Source organism: Athalia rosae, chromosome 8 (assembly GCF_917208135.1).
Source record: "Athalia rosae chromosome 8, iyAthRosa1.1, whole genome shotgun sequence".
NCBI classification, from domain to species: domain Eukaryota; kingdom Metazoa; phylum Arthropoda; class Insecta; order Hymenoptera; family Athaliidae; genus Athalia; species Athalia rosae.
Genome location: NC_064033.1, coordinates 375,906 through 394,359, shown reverse-complemented (window position 1 = coordinate 394,359; position 18,454 = coordinate 375,906). Strand labels below are relative to the sequence as shown.

At 49.1% G+C, this 18,454-nt stretch overlaps 3 protein-coding genes and 1 long non-coding RNA gene across 9 annotated transcripts; 2 read left to right on the top strand and 2 right to left on the bottom strand.

Moving 5' to 3' along the window:
* The first annotated feature begins 1,696 nt into the window (after positions 1 to 1,696).
* Positions 1,697 to 3,778, top strand: LOC105683900 (glycine-rich cell wall structural protein 1.0-like). Its single transcript, XM_012396872.2, has 5 exons — positions 1,697 to 1,847; positions 1,979 to 2,055; positions 2,184 to 2,716; positions 2,856 to 3,042; positions 3,124 to 3,778. The coding sequence occupies exons 1-5, from the start codon at positions 1,734 to 1,736 to the stop codon at positions 3,236 to 3,238; spliced, it is 1,026 nt and encodes a 341-aa protein (XP_012252295.2). The 5' UTR covers positions 1,697 to 1,733; the 3' UTR covers positions 3,239 to 3,778.
* Positions 3,779 to 4,175: 397 nt separating this feature from the next.
* LOC105683932 (prestin-like) lies at positions 4,176 to 12,787 on the bottom strand. Of its 6 annotated transcripts, none has more exons than XM_048659818.1 (17): positions 12,639 to 12,787; positions 11,994 to 12,104; positions 11,726 to 11,887; positions 11,536 to 11,646; positions 11,018 to 11,199; positions 10,783 to 10,947; positions 10,590 to 10,694; positions 10,393 to 10,526; positions 10,107 to 10,314; positions 9,842 to 10,018; positions 9,484 to 9,756; positions 9,060 to 9,239; positions 8,892 to 8,966; positions 8,544 to 8,670; positions 5,221 to 8,059; positions 4,986 to 5,059; positions 4,176 to 4,888 (listed from the first exon to the last, which is right to left on the bottom strand). In XM_048659818.1, the coding sequence occupies exons 2-15, from the start codon at positions 12,091 to 12,093 to the stop codon at positions 7,872 to 7,874; spliced, it is 2,187 nt and encodes a 728-aa protein (XP_048515775.1). In that variant the 5' UTR covers positions 12,094 to 12,104; positions 12,639 to 12,787; the 3' UTR covers positions 4,176 to 4,888; positions 4,986 to 5,059; positions 5,221 to 7,871. The 6 variants fall into 6 exon arrangements, with proteins under 6 accessions (XP_048515775.1, XP_048515773.1, XP_048515774.1 ...); XM_048659816.1 differs by having other exon boundaries at positions 8,845 to 8,968; positions 9,061 to 9,239; XM_048659817.1 differs by having other exon boundaries at positions 8,845 to 8,968; positions 9,061 to 9,239; positions 10,152 to 10,314.
* Positions 12,788 to 13,212: 425 nt separating this feature from the next.
* Positions 13,213 to 17,769, top strand: LOC105683928 (zinc finger protein 341). The gene is made up of 10 exons (XM_012396922.3): positions 13,213 to 14,344; positions 14,445 to 14,519; positions 14,596 to 14,875; positions 14,958 to 15,219; positions 15,297 to 15,491; positions 15,579 to 15,880; positions 16,137 to 16,398; positions 16,631 to 16,900; positions 16,976 to 17,191; positions 17,294 to 17,769. Exons 1-10 carry the CDS (start codon positions 14,314 to 14,316, stop codon positions 17,450 to 17,452), a joined length of 2,052 nt encoding a protein of 683 aa, XP_012252345.2. The 5' UTR covers positions 13,213 to 14,313; the 3' UTR covers positions 17,453 to 17,769.
* On the bottom strand, positions 17,589 to 18,332 carry LOC125502102. The gene is made up of 2 exons (XR_007279949.1): positions 18,204 to 18,332; positions 17,589 to 18,136 (listed from the first exon to the last, which is right to left on the bottom strand). It is a non-coding gene; the product is annotated as an uncharacterized LOC125502102 (long non-coding RNA).
* Positions 18,333 to 18,454: the final 122 nt, after the last annotated feature.

The window sequence follows — 18,454 nt, the reverse complement described above, 5'->3', positions numbered from 1 at the left end:
GGATGGATCGGCACACCATTCACCGCCGACTCGTAGAATGCCGCCGAGTGCAGCCAGCTGCCGTTCCTGATCTTGAACGAGTACGCGTACGCGAGGTACCTCGTCACGCGAACCGGAAGAACGAGACGTCGCGGCGCGGGTGGCCCAACCCCCCCCCCGCCACCGATCCCCCCGGCTACTGGAATTCTCCCGACGATGCGAACCTTGCAGACGCACGACAATGCGAACCGGCTTTCTATGCGTCGCGATCGACTCGCACTCGTACGCCGTGCGTGTGAAATTTCACGCCCCGGATCGTCGTCGGACGAGATGCTCGAGGAGACGCGTCGTCGGGCGACCGAAAGTGAAAACCGCGATGCGCCTACGCGACAAAAGTTCCGAGTCTCGTTGCACTCGCGATTACCGATTCGCTCGACCTTGGGGCTTCGGCCTCGGATGTTCGCGCTCCCGAATCCCGACGACGAAAAATCGACGACGACGACGATCGAAGGCGACGCGGCTGCCGTCCCAGCGGATCGGAGGAGGGAGGGATTGTTCCGCGAGTGGATTCGTACCGTTGGACGCGATAGCGATCCTGGGATCGGAATTCGTTGGTTCCGTCCGGCGAGATCTCGCGGCTCGCGGGCGCCTCCTCTTCACGGAAGAGGTGCCTCGCTTTCTTTTTCGTTCCGCTTGTAATAAGCGCAGCTGAAGAGCGTGCGAGCGGAAGGCGAATTCGTGACCGTGTACGCGTGTACGCGTATCCCGATTAAAATTGGTACGATCGCGCGTACGCGAGTAGATCACTCGGGAGAGGGAATTCAACGAGGAGCTCCGTTCGGAATTCCTCCCGGTGATTCTCGACCGCATCGTTCCCCCCCATCGACGTACGATACCCACGCGCGACGGAGTACGTCCGACGACGCGACTCGCCGTGTCGGAGCGAGGCGATAGAAATGCAAAAAAAAACATCAGAGATAACGAGAGAAATACGCAAATGTTGTTCGAAATTTTTGCAAAACTACCGGTCCAAGGATCTCGATGATTTGCGGAGATATCGGGGGTCGGGGATCGGGGATCGGCGTTCTCGCGAAATCAAGGAACCGCGTTGTATGAATCTCGTACGTGTCAGGAGCAATCTCTAATGGGTGATCTCTCTCTCCCCCTCTCTCCCTCTCTCCGCCTCTCTCTCTCGGAGAGCGGTGGCGAAGAACCTCGTGGGATCGTACATCGTTCGATACGAACTTGACTTTCTACGGTGGGTCGGGGAAGAGCGCCGGCGGCTGCAGAAAATTAACATTGACCGTGAACTCTCTGGAAACGGAGCGAAAAAATATGAGGCTCTACGGGCGACCCGGAAAAGAGGAAATCGGGTGTCGCCTCGCGTCGGAGGCTTCGACACTCGTCGTTGTCGAGGGGGGAAAAAATGCGGGCGAGTCGCGTCCCGCGCGTCGGAGGTGCGAATTTCTCCGGTCGGGAGAGCTCGACCTTTCCCGCCTGCCGTCTCGGGAGGATCGAACGACGACGAGGGGAAAAGACGAAATTCGAGAAAAGATGAGCAGCCGCGGAAAGAGGGGAGGCGAGAGGAGTCGACGACGGGAGAGACCTGCCCCCGTCGTCCCCGCTCCGTCCCGGGAACGGACCCCTCTGGGCCGTGCGGCGGCCCTTCTCGGCCTCGTTGCCCTCCCACCATCTCGCGAACACCTCTCCGCATTTCTTCGCGCTCCTATATATACCCGCGATGTTCACCGCATATGCGTAACAGTTCGAAGCTAACCGTAGCTAGGAGCGGATCCGAACAGCGAAGAAGCAACCCGCAAACGCGTGTGGAAGCCATCGCCCGAGCAATGGCGCCAACGTTAAACAAGGTCGGTAATTGAAAGGGGCGGTTAACACCTCCGATCCGAGGGCGGTAGACACGAGGCACGTGCGACACCGTCTCGATCGGCGTAGTGGCGATCGGCCCGTTGACGATACTTTTCTTCTTCATCCCTTCCAGATTCCTCGCGCGCTCTTCGCGGCGACGCTTCTCACCGGACTCATAGCCGCGGCGTCGGCGTCGTTCGGACATGAACAGTAAGTCAGTTTTTCGGCAACCGATTCTCCGCCACCCGTCGCTCGAGTAACGAGGAATCCGTATACCGAGTCGATTTCTATCTGCGGCATTATCGAGTCGCTCATTTCGTCAAATTTTCCCAATTCAGTGTACACATCAAGATCCATCTACCGGAGATGGTCAAGGAGATTCACCACGAGAAGAAGATAATCAAGCACATCGAAGACGGCGGACACGGTCACGGGGGTGGAGGCGAGTCGCACATCGAACACGTCGAAATAACGAGTCCATCTTTGGGCGGTGGATTCGGCGGAGGTCACGGAGGGGGTGGATTCGGCGGAGGTCACGGAGGGGGCGGATTCGGCGGAGGTCACGGAGGGGGTGGATTCGGCGGAGGTCACGGAGGGGGTGGATTCGGCGGAGGTCACGGAGGGGGTGGATTCGGCGGAGGTCACGGAGGGGGTGGATTTGAAGGACACGGAGGAAGTGGATTCGGCGGAGGTCACGGAGGAGGTGGATTCGAGGGACACGGAGGGGGTGGATTCGGCGGAGGTTACGGAGGAGGAGGATTCGGAGATCACGGAGGGGGTGGATTCGGGGGAGGTTACGGAGGAGGAGGATTCGGAGATCACGGAGGGGGTGGATTCGGGGGAGGTCACGGAGACGTGAGCTCTTTCGGAGGTGAGGATCGCGCGAACGCTGTCGTTCTTACGTGAGGCAAAACTTGCCCGTTCCCATTTCTTTATAACCGGTCGTACGTGTCTGGTGCGACAGCGGAATCGCCCCGAAACCGGACTGTAAACGCCATATATTCTCGCAGGTGGTGGACACGGCGGGGGTCACGGTAGCGGTAATTTCGGTAGTTTCGGAGGCGGTGGATACGGAGGACACGAAGGGGGTTACGCCTCGGGCCACAGCGTCGAAATCGGCACCGGGTCAGGTCTGGATCTGGGCGGCGGTCACGGAGGAGGCGGCGATCACGGTCACGACGGTGGATCCGGCGGCAGGTAATTATCGCCAAATCGGCCGATCCGAGCCTACGGCAATGCACGATTAAACGTCGACTTTCCCCTTCTTCGCCGATTCAGCTCGTACGGCGGAAGCTTCTCGGGTCACGACGTCCACAGCGGGGGTCACGGTGACTCCTACAGCGGCGGCGGCGGCAGCTCGGGCGGATTCAGCGGATACCATTACAAAAAGTAAGCCGGTTCGATCGCGCGATCGATCATCACGGGGAGATCCGACGCGGACTCCGATCCAGTCGAAACTGCACACGATCGGCGCCGTCATGTGAAAGCGTGCCGAGCCCGTTCGTCGATATTTTCACTCCGATATCTCGGGAGGAATTCTCACGCAGGAGTCGCACCTTACCCACTCTAAAAAAAGCAGGCCGAGCCGGATCGGGTTTCGAACGCCGGGAGAGCCTCTCGCGACGTCATCGCCGTCCGGTGTTACGTCGAAGAGAAAAAAAAAACTAAGGTACAAATCGATAACAATTACGCGAACAGCTGCGGCACAATGTTCGCCCGACTATCGGACTCGGCGAGTCCGTTCGCACCGTCGATCGCACGAACCCATCGGTGGCTCATCGTCCATTCCACCAGCTAGTTTATACCCTCATACGATTTGTTACGTTTGTATAATTTTATTGTGAATAATTGATCCTCTTGTTGTTAAATTATATCCACGTATAGATGGTTTGTCATATGTTTGTTGTTGAATGAAAATGTTATCGTTTATAAATCATTTCTATGCATTTATTTCGCACCCAACCCGACGCGACGCGATGTTCGTTGAATTTCGGTCCTACCGTAACAACGAGTCGTTTTACACCCGACGAAACTCGTCGCAATTCACACGCTACGATAATTTCGACGATCTCGGCCGGAGTTACTTCCCAAGAGGCTCTCGCGATGTCTTCTCGCCATTGCGTGAAAATCCACTGTAATGTGTAACGCGATGCGATCCGAGACCATCGGAGGGACCCGTACGGCGGCTTTCGAATCGACGGTGATCCTCGCGGTTCCGTTCTCAGCGCAGACCCGAGGTTTTCACCCGAGCGTTACCCTGCGACCGCGGTGTGCAACGTGCAACGACGATGCGGGAGGTGGGTGATAAATGTGATAAATGCAACCTGGGATATTGACAATTCTATATCCTATATTTGTAATTTTTACTGTACAAAATCATTTGAACTTTGAATGAAATTCGCTCCGCCGGGTCAACTCGTCGCAGATTACGCGACGACTGTTCCGCCGATTGGATAACGATCTCGCTCGACGCTTCCGTTCGCTCGTCTCCGTGATATTCGGTACGGTTCCTCCTCTTCGATATCGGCGCGGCGTCGCTCGGCTCGCCGATTTCATCGCGGAAGCACGCGGTGGACGAGCCGCAGCGGATCCACGCCGATCGTTCTTCAATCGCCGGAGCAATTCGTACGAGTGGGTAGGCGAGGGATGTACTTGCATCGTACGCGGTGATTAGTGGCTATGCGTGTATATTTCGTATATAATATGTAGATCTAGGTAAGTATGTACAAAGAGACGACGCGAACGTATCTCCGCTCCGCTCCGCTTCCATCCGGATGCCGGGAACGGTCGCTACCACCATTGCTTCTCCTCCTCGTAATGGACGGGGACGTGGACCTTCTCGACGTGGTGGACGGGCACGTGGACCTTCTCGACGTGGTGGACGGGGTAGGGGACCGGTACGTGGACCTTTTGAACGTGGTGGACGTGGACGGGCACGGGGACGTGGACCTTCTCGACGTGGTGGACGGGATAGGCGATCTTTTTCACGTGGTGATGATGAATGTCGTGCACGTGGTAGGGTACGTGGATCACGTGGTGTTCGCTGGAGGGAAGAGAAAATAATCAGCCGCCGGTCAACGCCGCTGGGTAAAATAATATCGAGAGGCGGGGGGGTTGTTCGCGATTCGTGGCGTACTCACCGGTGACCACCCCAACCCCCGGGCGCGGGCGCGGGCGCGCATCCCACCGCGACGAGCATTCCGCAGACGAGTAGCTGAAACGGAAACGAGGCTGGTCAGCGACGCTGCGATACCGCGATCGGCGGATCGCGGACGGGGTGGAAAATCGTGGGATGCGAGGCGTAGTCGTAACGACGATTCGTCGTCGAACGAACGGACGTTCGAACGGTTCGACGCCCGATCGGTGTGTACTTACGGCAACGGCGAAGGAGCGCATGACGATATCTTCCAAGTTCGGTGGACGTACGGTTGCGAACGCTGATACAGTTCTGCCTTTTTGCAGACGCCGGTGCGTTTATAAAGGACAGCCCGGACGCCTCGATCGCCAAAGATCCCCAAGGGTGGGAGTCGAGTGCGCTCCGCGGCGTTACGTAAAATGCGGAAACGCGTAAGGCCGCGAGGCAGGGCGATTCCGCGGCACGCCGACACCGATTATTACAAACCTGGATTATAAACCCGTCCGCGTTCGTACGCAGGTGTTTACGTGGCCCGAGAAATTGCGCGATCGGCGAGTATCCCGCGTTGCGTACGCCTCCTCTCACCCATCCACGTGCGGAGCACGGCACACGAGGGCTCACCTACTCGCGAGCAACCGCGCCCGTGCGAATCCCGAACACGATCCCTCCGTTCTCGTCGTCGTCCCCGGACCGCGGGCCCGGCCCTAGACTCGTCCGCGTTATCCGAGCGATCGCCGTCCTTCGCCCGACCCCCCCGTGCCCCGTGCACGGGAGGCAGAACCCACGAATCGCCGTTACGGACACGCCGACGGAATTTCACCGCTTTCGATTCAACGTAATATATCACGGATTACGTTATACGTGTGGTTATCCAAGAACTTCGTCTTTAACCTTTAGACTTCGGCGAGAGGTGGTCGGTAATTAATCAGATTCGAGGTGTACGGGTATAATCGGGTGCGACCCACTCGTTTATTTATTGGTCGAGGGCGATCGCGGTTCCACGTGTCGTCGCCGACGACGAGCGAAACCGTCCCCTTTGATTTGCGGCTCGCGGAACGAGCTGAAAAACGTCGCCTCGGATTTCGACCACGCGTTAACGATGATCGTACCGTATCGTACTTGCCATTCCTCGAGAAGAACGCCTGCCTCCGTACGTGAGCCGTCGTCGCGGTCGAGCGATCGGCGGCGCGATCATTTCCTCGTCGACGCGACGACGCCGAGTAGGGAGTCCGAGTAGGGAGAAAAAATGTATCGCGTATGCGAACGACAATGGAGGAAATACAATTTTGGCGCATAACGAGACTCGACTTCCACGGCACCTGTACGTATACAGCTGTGCCCGCGGCACGTATTCACAATGGTCACGATCTCGATCTGACGCGTGTTACGTATACGTCGTACCGGGGAACAGCGATGGTCGACGGGTGGGGATGCGCACGTATAAAATACCGATGTAATTGCGTGGAGAAAGTCTTTCGTAATCCTTCGGCGCAAGGTTGGAAGTATCCCGCACCTGACCCGACCGTACCTGTATTTGTGCCAAAGCCGAACGGGTGTTCGTCAGGGCGCCTTCTTTTTTTCAGAACTACTCCAATGCCGGGAATGAAATTCTCTCGAGATACGAGCCCTCACCTCGACATCAGGTACTCCCCCGGACATGAGACGATTTCCCATTCGAAATACATGACTTAAATTTTTTTTTTCTTTTCATCCGCCGACTCTGCGCCATTTTGTGATATCGTTGTTGGTTTCGGTCGAGATCAATGCAGAATTGAACGATGTTCGAAAGAGTTTCGGACGGCACAAGTGCAACTTACACCGGCAAGAATGGTACGCGTCGTTAAAGTTGATTTTTACCCAAAATTCTCGTCTTTTCGCCGTTGCCGCCGAAATGGTCAACTTTACCGAAATAATCTATGAGACAATTTTGTTGGAAATTCAGTTGTCTAGAAAAAAGGTCCTCTACACCTAAATGGTCCGATTGTTATTTCTTGAGTTATAGAATTTTTACTTACCTGCGATGTAAAATTTGTATGCCTTTTAAATCACAATGAGTAGGTTAAAGTTCAATATCTCGATAAATATTGATCGGAGCATTTAGGTTCAGAGGACTTTTTTCGTAGAAAATTAAATTTCCAACAAGATTGCCTTGTGCATTTTTTCGTTAAAGGTGCCCATTTTGGAGATAACAGCGAAAATCATCTACAGATAGCGTACAGATGCGAGTGTTGCATACGCATTGGAAATGCAATTTCATCGATTCCACAAGTATCGCAACGTAATAGTTCGAGAGCTTCGCTTTACACGTCGTTATCGTATCGTTTTCGACGGGATCGCTGTTGCGAATGTGATGTAAACACGGAGCAGCGTCGGTCCGTCGAAACGACCTTTCGCGCTTTGTTTTGTATCCCATATACAAACACGACCTTTTTTTTTCATCATCGCGCGATTTTTCGTTACCGAGTGATTAGCGTTTGAACCGTTGACTGCACTTGAACTTTTTATTTACGTCTTTTCAGCGGGGGAAATCTTCCCACCTTTGTCGAAAAGTACTCGGAATCAATATCGAGGGCTGAAATGTATCGGGAATTTCTTTTTCCACGCATCATATCGAACGAAATTTCAGACGGAAACTGACAATGAAAGATAAAAATAGTCGAACGAAAAATCACCCCCGGTGTTCGTGAATCCGTTGTACATATAACGAAGCCATATCTCGCGTACGCCTCTTCCGGAGATCCCTTGTCCGTAATCTCGGCGTCGCTCGATCCGTACGCACGGGAGAGGGCGGGGAAAAATAATCGCCGACGACGGTGGTATTGAAAATTAGCTCGTCGATTTATTACCAGTTGCGGTGTACACCCGGTGAAAATACATTGCGGGCGTCCGATCACAACCTGCTCGTGCATTCCTGTTCCTCGAAAGCGGTGGAATTAGGGCCGCTCTGTGTCACGGTGGAGATGCGTTCGTGAAGTTCGAAATTGACGGCGTCGCCGATCGTCGGGAACATGGTGAAATCGTGCCCTTCCTCCGTCTCGGCGCGGTTGTTGCACTTTCTTATGGTCTCGTAGACGGGTCCTGCGAGCAACGAAGATTAGACTCATCGACGATCGCTGGCTGCGGTAGGGATTACGCGTGATCTCGAACGTCGCGCGACGTTCGAACGAATAAAGTCCAGAGTGTGGAATCGGCGGTGGAACGGATTCGATGTTTACACAGCCACGTCGCTCGACGACTCCACGCCTTCCAAATGTTACGCGATCCCGATGTCCTCGCGGCAAAGCGCCATAGCTGAGATTTGTCTCATAAATTTCGTTTACACGCCGTACGCTCCGGGTCGGCGATAGCCCCGGAAAAAGTGAGTAATCAGATGCTGATAATACCCGCCGTAATTAGACACGAGCGGTAATTATACGAGGACAGCGACGCAGCTGTATGGAAGGCGAAGATAAAGCGCCGACTACACACGGGTGTAATATATTATCTTGACTAGATGGCTTATCGTGCGAGTAGGCGGGTAGGTGCAATTAATTATCCATACAATTAACGCGAGTTTATTTACCTGAACATCCCGTGATGTGTACCGTAACGTTTATTTTTAAGAACTCGTCGACGAGGTGTCTCAGCATCTCAACGCCAGCGGGATCGACGTAAACCAGTGCCGACAAGTCCAAAACGAGCACCCTCAACTGTAAAAGGAAATTATGACAGAGGGTATCCGCCGACGTTTCTGCTTCTGTGAAACGAGAGCAGCAATGAAACAAGAGTTACGAAAATTTCTAAACAGTCGTAAAATTCGCCCGCGGGTTCTTTGGTTATTCGAGGGAACCTCGAGATTAGGTCGGTGCAAGGCGGCGACTCGCCTCGGTATTTTTACGAATGTCAGGCATTAATATGGATGTGTGCTCACGGCGTTGCGATTGCGACCTGTGATTCCGTCTTCGCGCTGCGGATCGCCGCACGGCTCCCCGTTCACCCGTCCTTTCTGAAATTTTTGCCAGCTCTTCAAGTACGTCGAACAAAGACAATGAAATACGAGGGGTGGCGATCGATCGCAATCGGTGTACCGAAGGTATACCTTTTTTTCACCTTCGTTTCGCGCCGCTCGTTCGGTAGCCTGTAGCCCGTTGCGTTTGATCAGCTCCTGCTGCGGAACGACACCGGCGATTTTGTAGACCTCGTTTCGGAATAGCTGACGCGATGCGAAATTCAGACCACCGCAATAATGTAACATTCTTATTCCGGGTACCTCGACCGTCTGTAATCAATTTTTCAGCTGTCAATTTGAATCAATTTGAAACGTGATCGTGGGACAGCGATAGCGAGAAGCGAGAACATTTTCGCGCAACGACGATCGGGTGACTCGCGAAGGTCGTCGAACCGAGCCCCCCGAGATTCATGGCGTCAACGCCTATACCCGTCACCTAGGATCGAGGCTACCCGAACCGAATCACGCGCGGCGTCTAATAGCGTGAAGCAAAAGTTGGCGAAATGGTACCGACCCCTCTGTACCGCTTCATGTCCAAGTAAATTTCAGTGCCCGGCACGAGGCCCATGCGACAGACGTAGGGGCGCAGCGAGAGGACGAGAAGCGACGCCAAAGAAACGAAAGTACCCGCCAATAAGCCGTACTCGATGTCGAGGAAGACGACCGTGACGAAGGTGACCGTCCAAACGACAGCGTCGATGCGGGAGAGGCACCAAAACTTCCACAACTGCACCACCTGCGCCAGCATCCCTTTGAGGGCGACCACTATGATGCTGGCTAAAACACACTTGGAGAATAGTTGCGGGGGATCAGTGAGCGTGTGAATTGCGCGGTACCGTTATACCGCGACGAGCGGGGGATAAGCAACTTACCCTGGGTAGCGGCTCGAAGAACGGACCGACCCAGAGGAGGACGCAAAGCAGCAGACCGCAGGACAGCAGGCTAGCCAGTTGGCTTTTACCGCCCACTGTTTCCTGAATCATGGACCGGGAGAGCGAAGCTGTGAACGGCATGCACGAGAAGAAGGATCCAACCAGATTACCTGCGCCCTGCAAGTTTCGTCAAACGTGGAAAAATATCGGAGCGAACGTCCGGAGGGGCCCGTCAAAATTTAACGGGTCTGCCGTCATATCATACGTATAGGTTCAATATCATTGGATCTGCGGTGGCGTCGTTACGCACTTGGGCCAAGAGTTCTTGATTCGAGTCGACCTCGTAGTTGTTCCTCCGGGCGAAAGTTATGGCCATCGACATGGACACGGTGTAGGAAACGATGGTGATCACCAAACTGTCGACGAGGACCGCGGGAATCAAGTCGAGGGGTGGCAGACTCGGCGTCGGCAGTCTGAAAACGTCGAAACACGTCGGATTGAGAGTAATTGGAATTTCGATACCGCGGATCCGCGCGAAGAATCGTCTTTACCCGACCGGGATTTCGCCGACGGTCGTAATGCCGTAATCGCGAGCGAGGTCCATCTGCGTCGACAGCAGGGTCCCCGAAAGTACGGCAAACATCTCGATCGGCACGGGGAAGGAACACCTCTTGGCGACCAGCGGCTAGAATGAGAGGTTCGAACTCGTGACGCTTGTACGGGCGTAGAAGCGAATGGATCGTCTCACCTTCAAAACCTCGTTGTTGAAGATCAGTACCAGTATCGTAACCACCGATAGGACGGTAGCCGCAACGTTGACGTTATCGATATCGTTGACCAGGTCGACGTAGGTCTGGAAAGTGAACGAGGAGAAATCAAGCCGGACGCAGATTACGACGTCGACGTTCACGACGAACGCCCGAGACATATAATAGGCCTACCATTATGATTTTGAATATGCCGTTCCTCCTGGACGGTTGCAGACCGAAGAGATCCTTTATCTGTGAGGTCAGAACGTGCATGGCCGCCCCGGTGGTGAATCCACTGACCAGAGCGTCCGAAAGTATGATAGAAATTGCGCCCAGTTTGAGGACGTGCATCGCCAGCTGGAGGATCGGAAAATTCCGCTTCGTTAACCGGCGCTCGTCGTCGGCCTTTTCGAATAAGTCACATTACCTGGATCATGGCGACCGCGAAGGTCACCGTTGTAGCTACCTCGGTGGCCGAGTACCTCGCGTGTTCGCCGGGTGGGTCCACCCCCTCGTACTCGGCGTCGGTCCCGTTTATCGACGGGATTGCCGCGACACTGTGCGACGACACAACTTTCCCGGTCATCAGGCATATCAAGGCGAATGAACCTACGTCGATAACCGGCACACGGCCGAGGTATTAAACCGTTTCTGCTTCGATTATGTGAATTACACACAGGTAGCGTACACCCACACCGGTTATAACTGGTTCGCAGGATGAAACGATCGGGGGGGTTGGCGAAAAAACGGCACGTGTGCATTTTTCAACCTCGCTCTCGATTGCGATTCTTCCGAAATAACTAAACTTCTCTCCGTTGGTCGGAATTCCATATGCTACAACTTGTATCGTGCAATCGGTATGTCTTTCTCCCCTTTTACGCCAACCCCCTCGATTCCACTGCGGTATACTTATGCAATACGTATGGAACAGGTGGTGCGGTATACCCATCGAATTGTGCTTGGAAGAGCCCAAGAAGAGATAGACCAAAACGGGAAAAAACGCCATATAGATTCCCATCACTGGAGAAACGTTGCCGAGAATCGCGTAGGCCATCCCTGTACGTGCATAGGTAAGCGCAAATAAGCTCAACCGATCGATTCGTCTCACTTTTGATCGGTTACGTTTTCAGCTTACCCTGCGGAATGTGCATGACGGCAACTGTGACACCAGCGGCCAGGTCGCCGGCGATGTCGCGTTTCCACTCGTACTTCGGTAGCCATTCGATAAGAGGAATACTCCCCTTCAGGAAATCGACGACGGTGAACTTTCGGCATTTTTCGCCAACTCTTTGACTCACTGTAATTCGATATCGCGGAATTCAGAATAAGACTACGCAGATCGGGCGTGGTATCGCCATTGACCAGCTAATCCTCATTGGCCGTGCAATTTTTTTGTAACTCACTCGGGCGTTTTGGCTTGATGTAATCGCAGACACGTTGCAGTTCGTCGAGTTGGTAAACCGGTCGCCGGACTTTAACTTCGGCGCCGATAGTGGCAGTCATATTGGTAATATCTGCGTTCGAGAGACAAGTTATTCGCACGATTGAATAGAAATTAATGCGATTCCTATCCTGACTCTGTCGACATTGACCGCGCCTCGCTTTTGTAATACGGCACTGTCTTTTCTTCTGACACCTGTACGATTTCAAATTGAAATCCGACCTCCACGCGCTTTCTTCGTTTCGTCCAACGGAGCGTGCGATAATCTATAATGATCCAGAGGTGCAAAAGTTGCGCGACGTCGCGACTTCCACGGCTCGTACTCTATAAAAACTGTACACCACATCCGAATCCCGATGACCTCCCGCTCGTTATATCCTGCTGCAGGGCGGAGCTCGAGACAGGGCCGATATAATAGCGATTAACTTTTTGACGAGCACATCTATCGGTCGACAATAATTTGGATATTTACAACGTATAGCTCCACCCTCACCATTCGTTGAATGTTCTTCGATCCCAAACACATTTCCGATTCACGCGTATGGTATTACGGCGTATCGGCGATACAACTTTAAAGATGTTGCAAATGCAGTTGTTGTAAACTCACCTCGATTCTTCGCGATTCGAATTTTTGATATGCCTCAGTCGGACGATGCCGTTGATCAATGTTGTCAGTGGCGAGTTGCGAACACGTCGAATGTAGAGATTGGAGTGGCGCTAAATGGCCGGCCCCAACAGTTACCCGACCAAGGTGAATTGCCGTGATTTCTATTATCTTGAGCGCAATTACGAAGGCGTGTGAAACTTACCTCAGCCAATCATCAGGGTGACAGCTATCAGCAGTCAAGTCAATCGAGGTGTTATAAGAATACGGTTCCACATTCTAGCGATTGTAGGGGTATATCTATGCATTTGGCAGGTAACGAACTCGCGGATCAAGCTGATCTGTCTACCTGGAATTGTTGACTGCAGGTAGCAGAAACTGGGAAAGAGGCAAAAAGAAAGTTCAACATTTGATTTTCAACTTTCCGTGGTCGATCCTTGGTAAACTATACAATAAGTTTTCAGTATTATTTACATTCGTTTGGTACATTTTGTCGTATTTTACGAAGCAACCTAATGTTCGTGGAAATGTTTTTTTTTCAAGTTTTTTCTAATTTCCATTTCTTTTTTTTCAGTACATTTTTTCAGTGAATATTCTGAATCAATCATGCAATTTTTCTGATTTTTGTATTTTCTATTTCTCCCAATTGTTGATTCAGATGAATGGATCTTTCATTCCGGTCTTTTTCAGTGAGTCTAGGCCTACTCACGATTCGCAGTTACATACACATATGTAATACATGGCACAATAGCTCAATTGTATCCTTTTTCCCCCGTGAGAAAATAATTTTTTTTTTCCTAATCATATACGTTTGGACAGTATTTATTATCCTGAACATGTAATGTGCTTCGTGATTTTTTTTTTTTTTTTGCAGCGAAGGTCCCATTGGCAGGGTATTCGTTTTACTCAAGCTAGGCAAGTTGAGTTACAAAAGTCGTTCAAATGGGGTAATCGGTGATCGTAGAATCCCTGAAAACCATCTGGTGTTGACTGAGAATTATCTTCAGTCAACGCATCGGTCACCAACCCAACACCATCTTCCAGTGCAATATTTGTTGAGACCCGTACTTGTTAACACTGAAGGGTCCATATTCTATCCGACTGCTAAAGACATCTGTCGCGTTGATTGAAGATTAGTAAAATCGATGAGCCGGTGAAACGAGGAGATCCACTACTGGTAATCGCTTATGTGCTCTAAGGGTAATTAGAGTGAGTCCCTTGATTTTGCTCCAAGGGTAATCTATTTGTACCGCCACTTACGTTCAAACTGCCAACTGAATTCAAATGCAGTTGGTTTGGCTTCTCTGTATGGGTCTCGTTCGCTTAACCCAAGAATTCAAAACGTTTGATAATGGTTTGATACATACATCTTCCAAGTAAGATTAGCACGATTCGATGACTGAGATGACATCAATTCAAAATACTTCTTAAGGAAAATGTGATTACATGTAGTATTCAGAGGACGTTCTCGATTAAGGTGAAAACGGATCTAAAATATAGTGTCACAAAAATAAGACGGAAGATGTGAAAGAGTGACTACAAATAGAAAAAAAAAAGTCAGTTATGTTATTCGACCTCTAGTGCCTCATCTAAACGCACTCTAAGTTTCGAGTGAGCATCAGTATTAGCAATTTGAAGATCAACTGTTAACGATCAGTTTAATCATTGTGAGACAGGCATGGCCCAATCTATCTTTGACGCTTTGACAGGTGAGGAACGATATTTTAAAACGCCATGATACAACGAGTTGTTCAGTCTAATCAAGCAATTTTGTAAGCTTGCCTGATCCGCATGCTACGTTACTTATAGGAGTCACCTTGGACAACCCAACAGTTCAGTCGCTTCTTGAATCTCAAGCGCTGTTGACTGGCATTGATCATGCTGGTACGTATCAAAGTTGCTCTTCGATCCATTACCTTATAGTCTACATATCTACATTTTCTTAATTTTTGTTTCTCAGGCATCGATCACGATCAGGCGGACTTATTTCAATGTGGGAAATGTAAAAGTCAATTCACATCGCTTCAGATATTTTTACTGCATAAAAAACAGCACCAGAAACTGCAGGAGCAGGCGCTGGATCTCACTCAGTTCCTTGGGAATCATGACAGCCGTATCACCCAAGGGGCAAATAATTTGCAAGAAACTACAACGCGGTTTAATTCACAAGAATCATTCATTCAAGATGATCCCGCTATTGGTGAGCCTATCATACTTGAGGAAACCGATATGCTGTTCAGGTGAGCTTTGAAATAAGAGAGGACTTTGTGTCTTTTCAGAATTTTGAAATATGATTATTGAAACATTGCTCAATATTTGCAGCATGGAACAAGAGGGTGCAAGTTACTTGAGTCAGGCTTCAGGTTTCAATGTACCAATCATCCTTACCTCTGGGACTCTGGGGACATTTGCAAGCCCCATTATCAGCTCTGAAAATGAAGCCATAGATGAATTGAAGGAAATTCAATTGCCGACTGACGATCGTTTGCTGCAGGAAGAATCCTCCATGGCTACCAACAATCTCGTATCCTATCGACAGAACAATGACGAAGAGGAAGGTACTACGGGTAGTCAAAATCTGAAGGTAAATTTAACTCCTATTCCTTGAAAACTGTGCTATATTTTTCAAAATGTCAACGTCAAATTCCTTCAAATTTTCAGTACAAATGCAGCTACTGCGATAAACAGTTTTCCAAAAAATTCTACTGGCAGCAACACGAGAGATCTCACACTGGAGAAAAACCATATCAGTGTGTAGTTTGCGGACGAGCATTTGCACAGAAATCAAACGTCAAGAAACACATGTCCTCCCACAAAGTTTGGCCTGGTACTGCGATCCATTCGCTTCCACCTGATGTAAGATGCATCTTAACCGAAAATTGGATAAGCGAATGTTGCAATTATAAGAGCAATTCTTTTGACTCTTTTGTTCTATTCATGTAGACACCGACGGATGGAGACATGGACAGGACTTATCACTGTCAATTCTGCAAAGAGATTTTTGACTCTTATAAAGCGCTTAAGGGGCACCTAATCGTCTCTCATTTGACGCTAAAAGTATACAAGTGCGTTCAGAGCAGTTGTAGCATGATGTTTCCTGAGCTAGAAGACTTTCTTGAACACACGCGCAATCACAAACGTTCAGAGTATCGATGCCACGTTTGCGGAGAGGTCTTCAACACCCTCTCTGATCTTGGATTACATCAATACGCCCACTCTTTCCAGAAGCAAAAGACCACAGAAAAGTAGGTTATTCAATTTATCATTTGGTAGAATTCTAATAATCGCATTCGTTGGCATGAGAAATCTTTCAAACGTGTTACTTGTATAATAATTCGTAGTCTTTGCGAAATAAATTCGAAGGCAGCATTTCCAATTCAGTTTAACTCACTAATCGTAAGTAATGTAACGAATCATCTCAACATTTTTTTCATTCAATTATTTTCCGGCTTACTGGGTGACGATGGAAGGAAAATTATGACTGTCATTTAATACCTACAGATATTACTGCTGTTCGGTCTGCAAATCGTCTTTTGCAAATCTAGAGGCATTACAGCATCACACTGAGACAACAACGCATGATTACGTGTGTTCTCACTGCGGAAAAAGTTTTCCTGTCGAAAGGTACCTCCGAAGACATTTGAAAACGCACGTAACATCAGCTCGCTTTACCTGCAAAGACTGTGGAAAAGCCTTTAAAACTGAACAATACTTGTCTAATCACAGGCTCATACATAGCGAAGACACACCATTTCCGTGTCCAGTGAGTACACTGCGATTTTTTTTTTTTTCAGAAATCCAGTTATTTAGTTTTTGACCATTCGAAGCCTAAAATCTCTTGATGCGTTTACAGTTTGTCTGAAATTATCTCGACTTCGATATTCCGGGACCTGTTATGTGCGCAAAATCATCAACAAGTTTACTCGCCGCTAAACTTGGCCTTTTTTTTTTTTTTTTTTTTTTTTTTTCCATGAAACCTGTTAATTATTTTACAGCACTGTCCATCGAGGTTCAAAAGAAAAGACCGGCTCGGTCGCCACATGTTGATTCACGATTTGACGAAGCGTTTGAAATGCCCTTTCCGAGGATATTTGGGTTGCATGAGTGAATTTTCTCGTCCGGATAAGCTAAAACGCCATTTGTTAACACACAGTAACATCAAACGGTACAGTTGCAGTCACTGTAACCGGAATTTTCATCGCGCACAAGCGCTTAAACATCACGAATCAAACAAACACAGCGTCAAGTGCGATGTTTGTACACACGTGAGTGAGACTAAAGACACCTACTTCTGTCCCAATAGTCAAAACCATAGACAATCTTCACACTGATGATTATAGGCATTCAAGTCCAAAGATCAGCTTTTAATTCATAACTGTGACGGGACATCAGCTGACGTTAAACGTCATCCTGGTTTGCAACTACCCAGGAAAGCCTTGGCCAGTTTTAAGCCCCGGAAACCAACACCGCGCAGACAGACCTTATCAAAACTAACAATCATCAATCTTGAGAAAGATAAGCCAGGAAAAGCACGAACCGAAGAGCAGCAAACGAAGGCATGTAATTAAAATTATTACATACATGACCGAAGTTCGTTTCTTTTCCCTCTTATGGACACTTTGATCTATGCAATATTAAACTTTCCACTACTGTTTTAGGACGTGCTACGACAGACTTTGAATCCAGATACTGCAGATTACAGGATTTATATAAAAAATGAAAACAAGATAAATACTAAAAATAGATTGAAATCCGCTGGTGTAGTTATGCCTTGTCCAGTCGACAGACAAGCTGAATTTCATCAAGTCAGCATTTAAGCCTGTCAACGATATTTAGTATGACCAATTTCATGTAAGATGAGTATCGGGTGAGAAAATTTTTGTCAGAAAAGACACAGAACAAGCACAAAACCTCATGATGAGAAATGTGAACAAGTCTTTGCATATTCAACAATTTACCTTTGCAGTAATAAGTGTATTAACCCATTTGGTACATGATTTCAAATGTTGCGTACAGGTATGCAAACACATGGAAATTATTATTATAAATCGAACGTAGGAATATACATGTATAATATCTGATCGCTTACGCATCTGTGATGATTATATATTATATCTTTACGTATGAAATATTATTCGTGTGTTAGTCATTAGCTATGTTCCATAAAACGTGAAAATTAATTGATTTTTATACGTACTCAACGTCAACTATCCATGAATTCGTTGTCCAACGCTCTTAATTACCTATTATAAGTTCCGACATACTCTTTCCTTCTGATTGGTCTTGAACGTAATTTCTCATTCTGTTATCACGACCACGAAATAGTAGGATATACCTTATTTGAACGTAGGTAAAAATAAACCAAACCCGAGTATCAAAACTTTTTGTGACTGGAAAAAAGAAATCCGCGGAACAATCACTTATGTACGTTTCGCAAAACCAGTAGAACGCCATGATTTTGTAGAAAAAAATAACGTGTTTTCTTTCAATTCATTGTGTCGCTGGAAAAATATGATTACTTGAGATTATAAAATTTATAATCTGGGCTTTGGATATCTGGTCACTTACCATTCTTGAGAATAGCGTGTGAAAACCTTAGAGTAATCTGATGTTGATTGGAATGGCAATTGTACTTATTTATGCAGGTATGTGTTCTGTTTTTTAATTATACGAATTGTCAAGTCCCAATCATTTCCAATGCAGACCACCGACAGTCCTCATGATTCCAGAAGACGGCAACGCTCGACATGTAAAATGAGATGATCGCGAGGAACACTAAACAGACGGTTATCTTATGCAAGCCATATACCTCTTTTAGA